The sequence below is a fragment of the Rhinatrema bivittatum genome, chromosome 5, assembly GCF_901001135.1.
Source record: "Rhinatrema bivittatum chromosome 5, aRhiBiv1.1, whole genome shotgun sequence".
Lineage (NCBI taxonomy): Eukaryota > Metazoa > Chordata > Amphibia > Gymnophiona > Rhinatrematidae > Rhinatrema > Rhinatrema bivittatum.
Window position 1 is genome coordinate 212,293,099 of NC_042619.1, and position 13,250 is coordinate 212,306,348.

At 45.3% G+C, this 13,250-nt stretch overlaps 1 protein-coding gene across 1 annotated transcript in view; it reads left to right on the forward strand.

Moving 5' to 3' along the window:
- The window catches only part of EFHC2 (EF-hand domain containing 2), a 161,244-nt gene extending 151,779 nt beyond the window's left edge, over nucleotides 1-9,465 (forward strand). The window contains exons 14-15 of the mRNA XM_029603120.1: nucleotides 1,100-1,205; nucleotides 9,076-9,465. Coding sequence (XP_029458980.1) covers nucleotides 1,100-1,205; nucleotides 9,076-9,171 — 202 coding nt within the window. The 3' untranslated portion in view covers nucleotides 9,172-9,465. The remainder of the gene's footprint in view (nucleotides 1-1,099; nucleotides 1,206-9,075) is intronic.
- The last annotated feature ends 3,785 nt before the right edge of the window (nucleotides 9,466-13,250 follow it).

A 13,250-nucleotide genomic window follows, 5' to 3' on the forward strand; every position in this document is an offset into this window, starting at 1 on the left:
TGATCTGCAGTTAATTGCTTCAGAATGTCAGTCTTCCTCTTTTGTATCCTCTTCTGTTCTTATCCCTAGGTGTCCTTTATGTCCAAATATATTTAATTTATTATAATTTGTAACTTCTTGGAATAAAATAAATATGTATAACCTTTATAAGGACATACATTCTCATCCCCAGCCCCTTCCTGGTTTGAAAAACCACCTTCTCTAAGTCCTATTATCACATGATGGGCTAAGCAGCTGGAGATTTCAAAATCTTTAAATACTAATATCTCCTTAGGAAAAAAAATAAAAAAAGAGATATAAAAGGAGTATCATCAGCTAAATAATTCCTGTCTACTGCCCCGCCCAATATTTTGCTGCTAAGATTGTTGTAAGCTATAAAGAGCCCTGTAAAGAGGGCTCCCAATCCCAGGGCTTGGAATTGCAGAGGCTACTCAAAAGGCCATTGATTTTGACGTGTTTCACTAATGTTTAAAATTAGAGATGTTTCTGAGTAGAGCACTTCCTCTGGATACCAAAAATTAATTGAAAACTCCGAGATTCCAGCCAGGTTCAGTTCTTCTGTAATTTAGTTAATGAAACGCTAATGACACAAAATGAAAAAGACTTTAGGGGAGATAGAATGGGTGGGGGGCAGACAAGAGAGAGAGAAAGGCAAAGAGAGAGCTAGAAAGAGAGAGAGACAGTCTGACAGATAGATAAAGACAATGGAGGAGGGATGATAAAGATAGAGATACAGCTCACTGGTCAGAAGGATACAGCGGCAGGCAGAAAACAGGAACATTTATTGTTAACTGTATATATCTTTAAGAATGCAGAAACTGAGTAAAATGATCGCTCTGGCTTCTGAGCCTGCCAAGATTTGTAAGATACTGATATGCTAGAAAGACTGAGTTATTTGTGGCGTTCTCCCATAATCAGCTAGAAAAGTTTTTAAATAAATAAAAAATAAATCAGCTTCCTGCAATTACTCAGCTGCACAATGCCTTGGATTGGCATCATACGCTCTAGAACATGAATATAAACGAAAGCAAATGTACTATTGGAGGTCTGCCGAAGGCTGAACCACCACCTTAACACTGTCTGCATATCCTGCTTTTAGACACGGAAATGACCAGGGACAAATAGATTACATGAAACTTCTGACTGGTCTGAACTGGAGAGAGCATCCGATTCGTATAACCCAGGCAACAGAGATTCCTGTTAAGGTAAAAATGTCAAAATAGAAATAAGCAGAAAATCCCAGAGCCATTTGTATGGACGTCTATGGGGCTTATTCAGTTAGGACCCTATCCATAGCTAAATATTCAGCTACGAATGGGGCTGCCTAGAGTGTTTTATATGGCCAAAATCCTGATACATGGCCCTCTGGCATCTTCATTCACTGAGAGAATCCACAGCAGATACATATTTGGGCTCAAATGCATCGCTGAAGAGTGTACTGTGTACAGTGTCCTCCCTGTGCACTCTGCAGCTCTCACCTCTGCCCTGTCCATCTGTTATTAGCTGACTGCCACAGTGCCCTTCACATTGTATCAAGGTGCCACATGTAATCATAAAGTACATTGACGTACAAGCCAGATTCTATATCTTTCTGTTTAAAACTTAATATTTTGCTGAGAAGGAGGCCTTAAGTTCCCTTTTCATTCCCAGCCTGCGATTCAGAGCTGTCTGCTGAAATGTGACAGCTGCCTGAGAGTGGCCTGGGCTTTTCTAAAGCCCGTTCCCAGCTTCATTAGGAATGCGGACTTTGTGTTTTGCATGTTCTTTATAATTTGCTTCTTTTGAGTTTTCTGAGTTTTTTTGCTATGAGCATGACCAGGACTCCTGGTTGCTTGTGATTCCCTGCACTGCCATGCCACTAGCCCTGCTGTATATGTCTGTCTTCATGTCTCCATGAGTTTTATTTCTCAACTATGACTTCTGTTCAATAGACAGATGTTTTGCCCTGGCGTTCACCATTTATGAGGTAGTTGCTTCAGGTCTTTGCTTCATTCAGTATATTCCTGTGTTAAATCTGCTCTGTGAAACTCCTTTTTCCCTCTCCCTATCTTTTATTTTTGGTGTTGATGGCAAGGAAGTCCTGAACATGATCAAGGTTTGATTGGGAGGAGGCAGTGCAAGATGAAAACAGGGGAAGGCATGGTGGAGTTTCATTCTAGGGACTGCTCTCTTTTGGAAGTAAAGCATTATAAAAGCTTGAGAGAATATGGAAAAAATTGGCTTTTTTTTAAAGCTATAATATCCCTTCATAGCCAGACATTTATACACAAGTTTTCTACCATTTACTGAAATGAGGGCCTCATGCATTAAATGAAATCCTAGTGAAGTTATAGATTTTGCACATTCTGTAATGACATTAATGCAGCACAATATATAGTGCATGGGAGGCCAACTCCAGTCTGCGAGAGCCACAAACAGGTCAGGTTTTCAGGATATCCACAAGGAATGTGCATGAGATAGGGGCAATGCATGCAATTTTACTATATGTAAATCTGTTTGTGGCTTTTGCGAACTGGAGTTGGCCACCCCTGGTAAAGTCTTCCATCTTACAACTATTGGTTGAGCTCCCTGGTAAAGCGGTAACACTAACTTTGTTTATCAGGTGGGGGCAAAACAATGGCAAAAATAGTAAAGAGAAAAGGTAGCACAGCACTTTGAAACAAGTGGATTGCAGGTCGCCAAACAACACATATTCACAAAGGGAAGATCCTGTCACATAAAAATTCTCTAATGAGCTGACAAAAATGGTGGATCGGGGGGGGGGGGGCAGTGGAGGTTGCCCATTTAGACTTCAGTAAGGTGTTATGACACTCTTCTGTACAGAAGACTGGTGGATGAGCTGGACAGAATGGGGGTTGGACAGAAAATTGTAAATTAGGTGAGGCAACTGGTTGCACGGCAGGACACGGTGCGGGGTGGTCTGTGGAGTCTCCACTCTGGGGAAAGTGAATTGACCAATGGGATTTTCAGTATCTTTAATAGTGACATTCAGAGGGTCTTGAGTTAAATATGCATGTTTGTTGGTGATTCAAAATCTGTAACAGAGCAGACAGGCCAGAAGGGGTAAAAAAAATTAAAGAGACTTGAAAAAACTGGAAGAATGATCACAGGTTTGGAAAACAAGCTTCGGGGCTAAAAAACAAATATAGTGTGAAATCATGCAAATCCATGTAGTTACATATCCATTAGAAGATCAAGACCGGGAAGCCGTTAAACAAGGACAAGACAAGATCTAGGAGTGATCATTTCAGATATCCTGAACGTAGCCAGTCACTGAAATAAGGCCACAGGGAAAGCTAATAGTTTTCTTGGTGTCATCTCCTTAGCAGCGGGGGGCCAGACTGGATGAGCCGCTTGGTCTTTTGCTGCTGTCATCCACTGTGTTACTATGTTCCTATGATCTGCTGCTGCCAGAGGTACTCTGCTCCCAGGGAAGAGAAAGAGGACCTGAGAATGAAGTTGAGGGGAATGATGAAATTCTCTAAGGAAAAGCAGAGCACCTGCTCCTTGTGCAACACCTGGAGAGAAGAGAACGGCTTCAGAAATGATGCAGTGCAATGGCACGCCACCACCAGAGGGGTCATTCTGTAACCACCTGCACTGCTGCCAAGTCAGTCACCCGAAGACCTTACCCCAGTTTTCAAAGGGAAAGTATACGTGTGCTTTTCCTTTTCAAACTTATCGCAGCAAAACTGCCGGCATGCACTTACACCTGCCAGCGGGGGCGCAGAGTTTTTGATGGGGGAAAAAATCTATGCAAAAGTGTGCATGTAAGGGCAAATCCCCTCCTGCCCCTGCCCTCAGCAATGCCAACGTCTACTGTGCATAGGGGCCTTGCATGTGCACTTTTTACCCCTCATGTAGGGCAGAGAATTTTCTAAAGCCCGTTACGCAGGTAAAGCACTGTTTTACCCATGGATGTGGCTTTGAAAGGTACCCTCCCTATGGACTGCTCTAAGAACTAATCTACAATTCCATAATATTATTTTTTTTTATTAGCATTCAAATACCCAAAGGAGATTTTTCCAGTTTAGGCTATGGCAGTTTGTTTGCTCATCTAGCCACGTGGTAGAAAGCCAGAGTGAAAGTTTCAATATGGGCAGACTGGAAGGGCCGATTGGTCTTCGTCTCTGTCATTTACAATATGTGTCAGAGTTTCTCCTGTTTCTATCAGCTGATGCATCTTTCCCAAACATTACTCCGTAGAATGCCTGCTGAGACAGGACCATCAGAAAAGAAAACTTCTAGGAGACCAAGATAGTTGACAGGGTCAGTCTGACAGATAAAAAGTAACTAAAGAAAAAAAAAGTTACACCAAATGCGGTTAGTGCAAGATTGACTTTTTGGGGGGATAGCATTTGGGTGCCAGCACTAAGAGTCTGAGACTCCTTAAAAGCATCAGAATGAAGGTCGGGGGGGGTGGGGGGGGGCAGGGGAACGGGGATAAGCTGCTCCAATACTAGAGTCTCGGAGGCCCAGCATAAACCGTGCAACAGCGCTTCTCAAACCTATCCTAGGGGACCCAGCCGGTCAGGTTTTCAGGATATCAACAATGAATATGCATGAGATAGAGCTGCAGGGATCCTCCAGAACAGGTTGGGGAACCAATGCTGTGGAGGACGTTTCCTGTATGAAAGTGACAGTTTGATGAAGAACATGGACTACTGAAGCTACTGAATAGTTTTTGTGTGCACTGAAGGGCCTGGAATGAGATTACAGTTGCTTTGTTCCCCTACAATTTTGGCACTGCCTGAGCATTGGGCAGCTCTGCCAGTATTTATTCTTCTCTTCATTTGCTGCTTTGAGTGCCACTTCATATAACTTGGATGTCACTTGCATGATTGTACAGCGTCCCATGCTATCGACAGTGCTGGCGTTTTGTGTTATTGACCCCCATTTCTTCACCAGCAATGGAATCGAGATTTGCTTTTTGTTTTTCAAATCTTGGAAATTGTGTAGGAACCAACTAAAAGAAATGAGTACTGGAGCCAATGTTCCTTCTGTGAGCAATTTGGGCTGCGACAGGCTTGGATCCACCACAGCCCTACTGGGCCTCCTCTCTCTTCGGGCCATGGCACTTTGTGCAAAAATCATTGATGGTACTACCCTCTCCCCTCCCCTCCTCCTGATCCTTGGGGCAAAGAGTAAGGAAGTCAGATTGGGAGGATGAGAGAGAAGGGCAAACCCCCTCTCCCCAGATTGTCATGAAAGAGCAACAGTGAGCAAGCTTTCTCTCTCCCCCTGACCTCACCACTCTCCCCATTCCCCCCTCACCCCCCCCCCCCCCCCCCACACACACACGCACACTCCAGTGTTGGCCTTAGAAAGACAGAAATGCACATTCTCTAGATATAGAAATGCTGCAGTTACAGAATAAAGACATTTTTTTCATTTTCTATCAATCATGCATCCCTGGATCATATATCACCAGCAGATCTGAGCCTCCAACAAAAATTTCAAATTTTGTCTACTTAAGCAAGAAGTAGAGCACACCCCTAGATTATGCGTACCTTGGCCTGACATTAAGTTTATCTGACAACTGGGCTATAATACATTATAAGGAAAGCTCCTATGGGTTCTACATGCAATAAAGAAAGCCTTGGCCAGTTTTAACCACCTAGCAAATTATTTTTTTAAATCATTTGACAATATTGCATCAACAGTTTAGAAAATGGATACAAGATCTTATTCAGATGATATTTAACACCTCATAGATTACATAAAATAGGTATTGGGGGTTGTGGATTGAGGGAGGTGGGACCACACAAACTTTATCTTCTCTCTCACAAACGTACATGTTCATTTTCTCTCAAACTCCCTCTTTCTCCCATCCACAGGCTCTCTCTCTCTCTCTCCTTCACACAAACACATATACACACAAGCTCTCAACGCTCACAAATACACTTGTACAAATTCACTCTATCACACACTCATGCCCATACTCTCAAACACACTCCCTTTCTCTCACATACATAGGCTCTTTGTCCCTCACACTCATATTATGTGTGAGGGCTTGCCTGTGGGAGCCTATATGTGATACATAGGTTCTCTCTCACATGCACATATGCACACAAGCTCATACGCACACACACATACACACACTCTCTCTCTCTCTCTCTCTCAGGGGCTCCCTCTCTCTTCAGGTACATTTCCACCAGCTTTGATTCTGTCTTCAGGCTGTGGCAGGTTGGGCTCCGCTGTGGCCGCACTGGACACATCTTCAGGACACTGAGGATAAGCTCCATCATGATCCCATATGCCTTGATTCTGTCTGCAGGCCATGCGAGATGGGCTCTGCCGCAACCCTGCCAGCTTTCAGGCCACAGTGGGATGGGCTCCACTGTGGCCCTGTTGGTCTTTCTTTTGTTTTCGGGCTGCAGCCCCACTAGGCCTTCCAGTGCACTAAGGGGAAAAAGTTCTGCATTGAAGCCCAAAACGTTGTGCATGCACTCAGCTTAGATAGAAAATTATTTGGAACTTAAAACTTTGCATTCCCATAGTCAAAATTGGAGAGGGAGCCTTTAAAATATGCCGTTTTTTTAAAGAAAAGAATCTGTAAAAAAAAACGGCAAACAATTCTTTTCCACAAAATCAAGAAAAGTAGCTTCAGAATGAAACTTTTGTTTTGTTTATATTTCTTTTACTTATTGCAGTGTTAGAAATTTAGCATCAGCCGGCAGCTCATTTTAAATTCTTAACAGGACAGGAAAACCTGCCCTTAAAAGTGCAGAATTAGTCTGTAACTAGGGCTACACACTTAGCAACGTAACTCAAATAGAAACATGCCTGGGGCACTGCAAAGCAAGTCTGAGATGGAGGCAAATAAGCGATGAATAGAAAAGGCACTCTGTAGCAATACTAATTAGTGCATTAAAAGCATCCAGACTTTTTCCTTGCCTTTCATTTTGCTACTCATACTATCTCCTGGGTACTCCAACCTTATGTTGATTTCATTTCTTCTTTTTTTTTGGGGGGGGGGAGGGAGGTGAGTACTGACAGCTTTCTTCTGTTCCTTTTGGTTTCCAGCCTTTAGTGCTGCGCTAGTACCATGATCCTTCTTTTGCAGTTTACAGGACAGTGAATGTTGCCTCCACAGTATCCCCAAGTGCAGGAGGCAAGCTTGGGAATCGAACCTGGCTGTCAATGGTTATTACCACTGACCCTTCAGCCTGACCCTTCTCACTGGGCATCAGGATGCCTTATGCTGGTGCCAGTTCTGTGAACGGCATGGCTCCCATGATGAAGCTTGGCCCAGGCTGTTAGAGGGAAGACAGGAACAGCATCCAGCTCACCAAGGTTTTCATCTTGCCGCCCTGCTCTGAGAACTGCCCCCGGTGTTTGCTGTACAAGCGTCACTCTCATTGTATTTCTGCGGCTCAGTTGTGATGTAACGTTTGGATAAATCAGTATAAATGCACTGGGCATTCCTCTTAACCTTTGTCCGTTTTGGGGTTTTTTGCATCCACCACAGGCAGAGTTCTATGCTCGCTTTTTTTTTTTTTTTTTAGAAAACCAAGGTAGTTATTTGGAAAGGTAGAGGAGGCAACATCACAAATCACAGGCATGGACATTCCTAATCAAGAAGCCAGCACAGGCAGTGCACCGATCTCAGTTTCTGTGCTAATAAATCTCAGTCATTCCACGGTACATGGAGCGCCTTTATTCCTCTCTCATCATCTGCAGTAAATTACACCTCATTGACTTCTCCCCCCCCAAAAAAATCAAATAAGCCAAACCTTTCCCTTTTCTGTGTCCAGGGTTTATGCACAAACACAGTAAAGCAGTACGTCGCTATTCTTTAAACTGAAATGGTGAGAGGTTAACTCTTATACACCAAGCAGAAGTTGCAATGTAGGATTTGCAGAGTACAGAAACCTGAGTCAGGAAAACTCCTCCTATGTAAGTTTGAAGCTCCACTCTAGTACTGACTCTCTGTGTGACATTTTATCTCCCCATGCCTTTGGTTACTCAGCTATGATTGGGTAACAATAAGAATATTAATAAAGTACTGAGGTGGTTCCTCCTGCCTTTGGAAGACGACATGCATTCCTAGTGCCAGGAATAAGCTTCCAGGACATCCTCTCCAGGGGATGGCTGTTGTCAGGTGCTGTAATTATAGTGTGTCCCATTTGGATGCGTTGTTTTTTTTTTTATAATGCATTAGAGTGGCTCATGGTCTGTTGTTATAAATCATGACCGAGGCGTTAGATGCCTATGTTTCCTGTCATGTGAGTCTCATGACCTTATACATAAAGGAATGGCAACATAAAAGATACCCTTTCCTGGGAAAAGCTTGGGATTAGGGATGTTGCAGGATTGCAAACCAGTGAGGAAGGGAAGTTCTGCTGACCAGGTCTCTCCTAGGGTTGGAAATATGAAAACCAGTTTTAAAGGACAGGTACAAAGAGAGAAGAAAGTTAAAAAGGGGGAACAGCTCTCGACCAGTTCTAGGGCTTTACGCAGGCTTGGAAATATAGGAGCTGTGCCACGCCTATGGATCTATTCCAGGGATGGGCAACTCCAGTCCACAAGGGTCCCTCAATTGGCAGGTTTTCAGGATAACTCAAGTGAATGTGGATGAAATAGATTTGCATACAATCGAGGCGGTGTGCATGCAGATCTATTACCATGCATGTTCAGTAAGGATAGTCTGAATACCCAATCAATTATGGGTCCTCATGCACCGGAACTGCCCACCTGTGATCTATATAATACAAGAGAAGATTGAGGGGAATTCAGAGAAGTCTACATTGCCCCCCCCCCCCCCCCCCCCCCCCACCACCACCACCAGGAGACTCCTTCCTGTGCCAGTGGGAATTAGAGGCAATTTAATATGCCAGCTCACCACACCATTCATTTCTAAGTTCTGCACATGGCTGCTGTCTGCTCAGTCCTGTAAAAAGCAGTAAGAAGCGCATATTTGTACTGAGACAACGCAGCAGTGAGGATGCTGGGCTTGATGGACCCTTGGTCTGACCCAGTATGGCATTTTCTTATGTTCTTATGTTCGTACAGCAGCATTTCTGATCATTGTCCCTTTGGAAGAGTTTTTCTGAGTTTATTTCTCTGTTTCAGTGTGAAGAGGACTGGAGTGGACAACCTGTGACCCACGCAGTGAAAGACGTCTGCTATTTGATGCTCCTGGAGGACTTGTTTGGTCTTGAAAAATGAACATTGAAACTTGCACCAGTTTTTTTTTTTTTGCCTTTATAAAGTAGTGTTATGGCTCCAGCAAGCTGGCATTTACTGGAACTGAAGTACAATGATTAAACCTATAGACTGTCGGAAAGCTATCTCTATATTCTTAACTTAGAAAATATAGTTCACTAGGGTTTAAAAATGCCCTGTAAAATGCTCTGATTGCTTGCATATAAAGTCATTCTTGTGCAATTCTTTAATCTCATATTACCGATGATAAGTAAGTTTATTGCACCTCAGAGCTAATAAAGTCTGGTTTGAAACTGAGGAATCCCAGCTGCAGCCATGAGAACCTCTATTTTTGTAATTACAGTCCCACTGACACCATGCCAAGCTAGACTGGGAATACAGTAAATGCTGTATAATTTCCTCCTTGATGCATTCAGCTTTTCCCATATATGTAAGAAGATTCAAAGAGTGTGTGTGCTTGTAACTATTAAGTGTTTGCAAGTTGCTGCTAGAATGACTTTCCTTGGGTAAGAGCCAGCACTTAAAATGTCTTTATAGGATAATTCTGGCAAATATGATTTATGGCGACCTCAGTCTGAGTGTCAGGAGCTAGATTTCTATTTATTAAAATTTGTAACCCACATACATCAAAAATTTTTCAGAGCAGTTAACAATAAAAACATGCACAATATAACATGCTTATACAGATAAACAAACAATGGCTCTTGAGAGCCTTCTGTCTGGCTCTTAAAACATCGCAAGAGCATACAGAGGGAATGCATCATTTTCTCCTAGGACAAGCAGGATGGTAGTCCTCACATGTGGGTGACATCATCCAGTGGAGTTGGGCACAGAAAACATTTGTCAAAGTTTCTAGAAATTTTGGCCAGCAGACTAAGCATGCCCAGCCTGCTACTATCCACACATCCACACGAGGTCCCCCTTCAGTCTCTTCTTTTCCATGGTGCAGTTGCCTCGCGGTTCATGGAGCTCCTTTCTTCCTTGTTTTTTCGCCTCGATACTCTCGAGTTACCTTCCAATCCTCATCGAGTCCCCCATCGCAGTTGGTGCCTCTCCGGAATGGTAGGTCTTTTTTCGGCCTTTTTCCCTATCGTGCGGTCGATTCCCGACTCTCCACCTCCTGATGCCCATCGGTCATCGACTGCCTGCTGGGTCTTTTTTCATGACATCGACCGGTTTTTGTCGGTGCCCCCAGTGCCCGCGGACCATGTCCATCACGGACCCACACGAAATTTGCATCCTCTTCCTGGGGGCTGCACATGATGTCCGTGGGTGCCGTCTGTGTGATTAGATGACACCCAAGAGGCATTGAGCGCACCTTGAAAAAAATGGAGAAGCTTTTCGGGACCCTGAAATCCTCACTCCTGCATTGGTTTCTTCAATGCCCAAGGATCATGGGGAGCCGTCTCCTTCTCTCCCCCTTGCGACTCCTCAATCAGCACCCCCAAGGATCAGGGAGAGGGAGATTGATCCTTGGTGGTCTCTCCCCTCCCCCATACCTCGGGGTCATCGACTTTCTCGGCACCAGGGAAAGACCGGGCCAAGCATCGGAAACAATCCTGGAAGCACTGGCACCGTTCCCAATCTCAGCACGTTTCTGGCTCTGGAGCGGCAACAGTAGCCGCTGAGCTGCCATCGAAACAGCACTGGCCACCGGAGGCTCCATCCTCCAGTGCCCCCGGTAGCCCGAGGCGTTCCCCACCTATATTAGTGCAGGGCACCGTGCCACTTCGGGGACCTGGGGATGAGCCTGCGATGCCTTGTTCCCTCTATCAGTCCTGACCACTCAAGACTTTCAGGAGGAGCTGGACTGCAGGGTGCAATCGGTAGTGCTCAAAGCACTGCAAGGCGTCGAATTCCTGGTGCTACCGGCCCCATTCCGGTACCTGAGCCTCTGCCATTGTTGGCACTCCTACTAGAGTTCTGGACATCCTTCTGGGTGCCCTTCCGATGCAGCCAGTGCCCGAGGGGCCGTCGATGCCCCGTCGGCCACCAATGTCCTCCACCGCAGTGATCCCAATCCTTGGGTCCTCCGAGGATGATGAGGCCACCGGGGCCGGGCATCCTCGCCCACAGTTCTCCAAGCCACTGCCAGGTCCCTCGAGCTTGCCGTGGCCGGTGACCCCTCGATGCCAGGGGATCCATCAGTGCTGCCAGTGCCCCAGTGTTCTCCGATGCCCTGGGAGCCCAGGTTTGATATCCCTCACAGCCCTAACCCTGTGCCTCTTGCCCCTAAGGTACCTCAAGGCAGCCACCTGGACCCTTAAAGAGTTGAAAGCCAAACCTTTTACCAAACCTTGTTGCAAAAAAGAAAAAATGTGGGCCACCCGAGGCTCAGAATGGATCCACGCTTTGCTCCTTGCACCAAACCTCAAACACATCCCACACCTGCACGTATGCCAAGGAGATTAATTTTTTCCTTGTTTGCAACAAAGTGGTAACAACATTCTCCGGATACCCCTTTTCTCTCAGGCGCTTCATCTCAAAAGCCAAGCCGCAAGAGAGAAGCAACTGGCCTGATCCAAAAATATAGGACCTTGGTGCAGCAGGTTGGGAAGATGAGCCAGATGTAGAAGCCGTCCATAAGAACATAAGAAATTGCCATGCTGGGTCAGACCAAGGGTCCATCAAGCCCAGCATCCTGTTTCCAACAGAGGCCAAACCAGGCCACAAGAACCTGGCAAGTACCCAAACACCAAGAAGATCCCATGTTATTGATGCAATTAATAGCAGTGGCTATTCCCTAAGTAAAATTGATTAATAGCAGATAATGGACTTCTCCCGCAAGAACTTATGCAAACCTTCAGGCCGATACAGTAAAGTGCGGCCGCGGTTACCCTGCTTCTAACCCGCTTTCTACTCACAATTTGGCCGCATTAGTCCAACCCGCGATTCACTATCCCTTTTAACCCATCCTTACCGCTTCTTTAAATCAACGGGAAACCCTTTCCGCCCGCGGCATGTATATGGTATGTAAGTGATCGGATTAGCTATTCCCTCCCATACAGTAACATGCGCCCCAATTATCGCCTTTTTAACCTGCAGTTTTGCCGCGTGTTTAACCTGCTAATTTACCGCCTACCCCTACCCCTGCGTTAGTGTGGAGCATCAGGCAAGCCCCGGCAGAGAGAGACAGCAATAGGCAGGCTCCGGTCAAATTCGACTCGACATGTTATTTAAAGCAAATGTGAATAAAGTGCAACAAAAGTAAACTTACTGCATGTGAATGACAAACAGTCCTCTCCCTCCCCTCCTCCCGAAGCGCGCACCGCGGCTCCCCTGCTTCCTGGGGGCAGCTGGTGGCGAAAGGCGCTTCCAGCAGCCCCCGCCGGCGAAGGTGGATGAACGCACGCCTGTACGTGGGGGGGGGGATGGCAAATAAAGGAAAAATATACACATAGCAACTATCCTAAAAGTGCACTTTGAGAAAACGTAGCTTCTCCTATTTCTTTTTTTTTACTTGGAAGTTTTCTCTTACAACTGCCTGGGGATTTTTTGACCAACATTGCATCTACAGTCCTCAGTTGGTGACAATGCACCAAAGCTGTTTCTAGAATCTTGAAATCATGGGCCTTAAATATGACCATGAGATATTACCATTGCATGATGACTATGTCTTCCTCCCTCCCCCCCAGGGGCTGAAAATGGTTGCCTCTGCAGCATCTCTAGCTCCAGCCAATTTGGGGAGCAGAAGTCCTGCGTTGGAAATTGAACCCAAGACCTTCTGTATGGCAGCATGCAGAACTGCCAGTGAAGCACCAGGCTGGCCCAACCACTTTCCCCTATGCCTAAAGTTTTGTATGCAGAAACCTCTATTAAAGGGCCAATGCCACTTTACTCAGTGGCACTCATATTGCTTTTTGTTTAAAAACTGCCCTGGCTTTCTCTAGTCCCTATGTTAGCCTATATAACATTCACATCATGAGTCTCTTCTGTTTTACAGTCACAGCTTTATGCCCTCTGTGTCTCACACTTGTACTCTACACACTTTCTATATGAATGCAATTTCTAACCAGATGGCCACTCTTTCCCCTAAACCCACTATTTGGATAGATTGTTCTATACTGTGTAAATACCAGGCC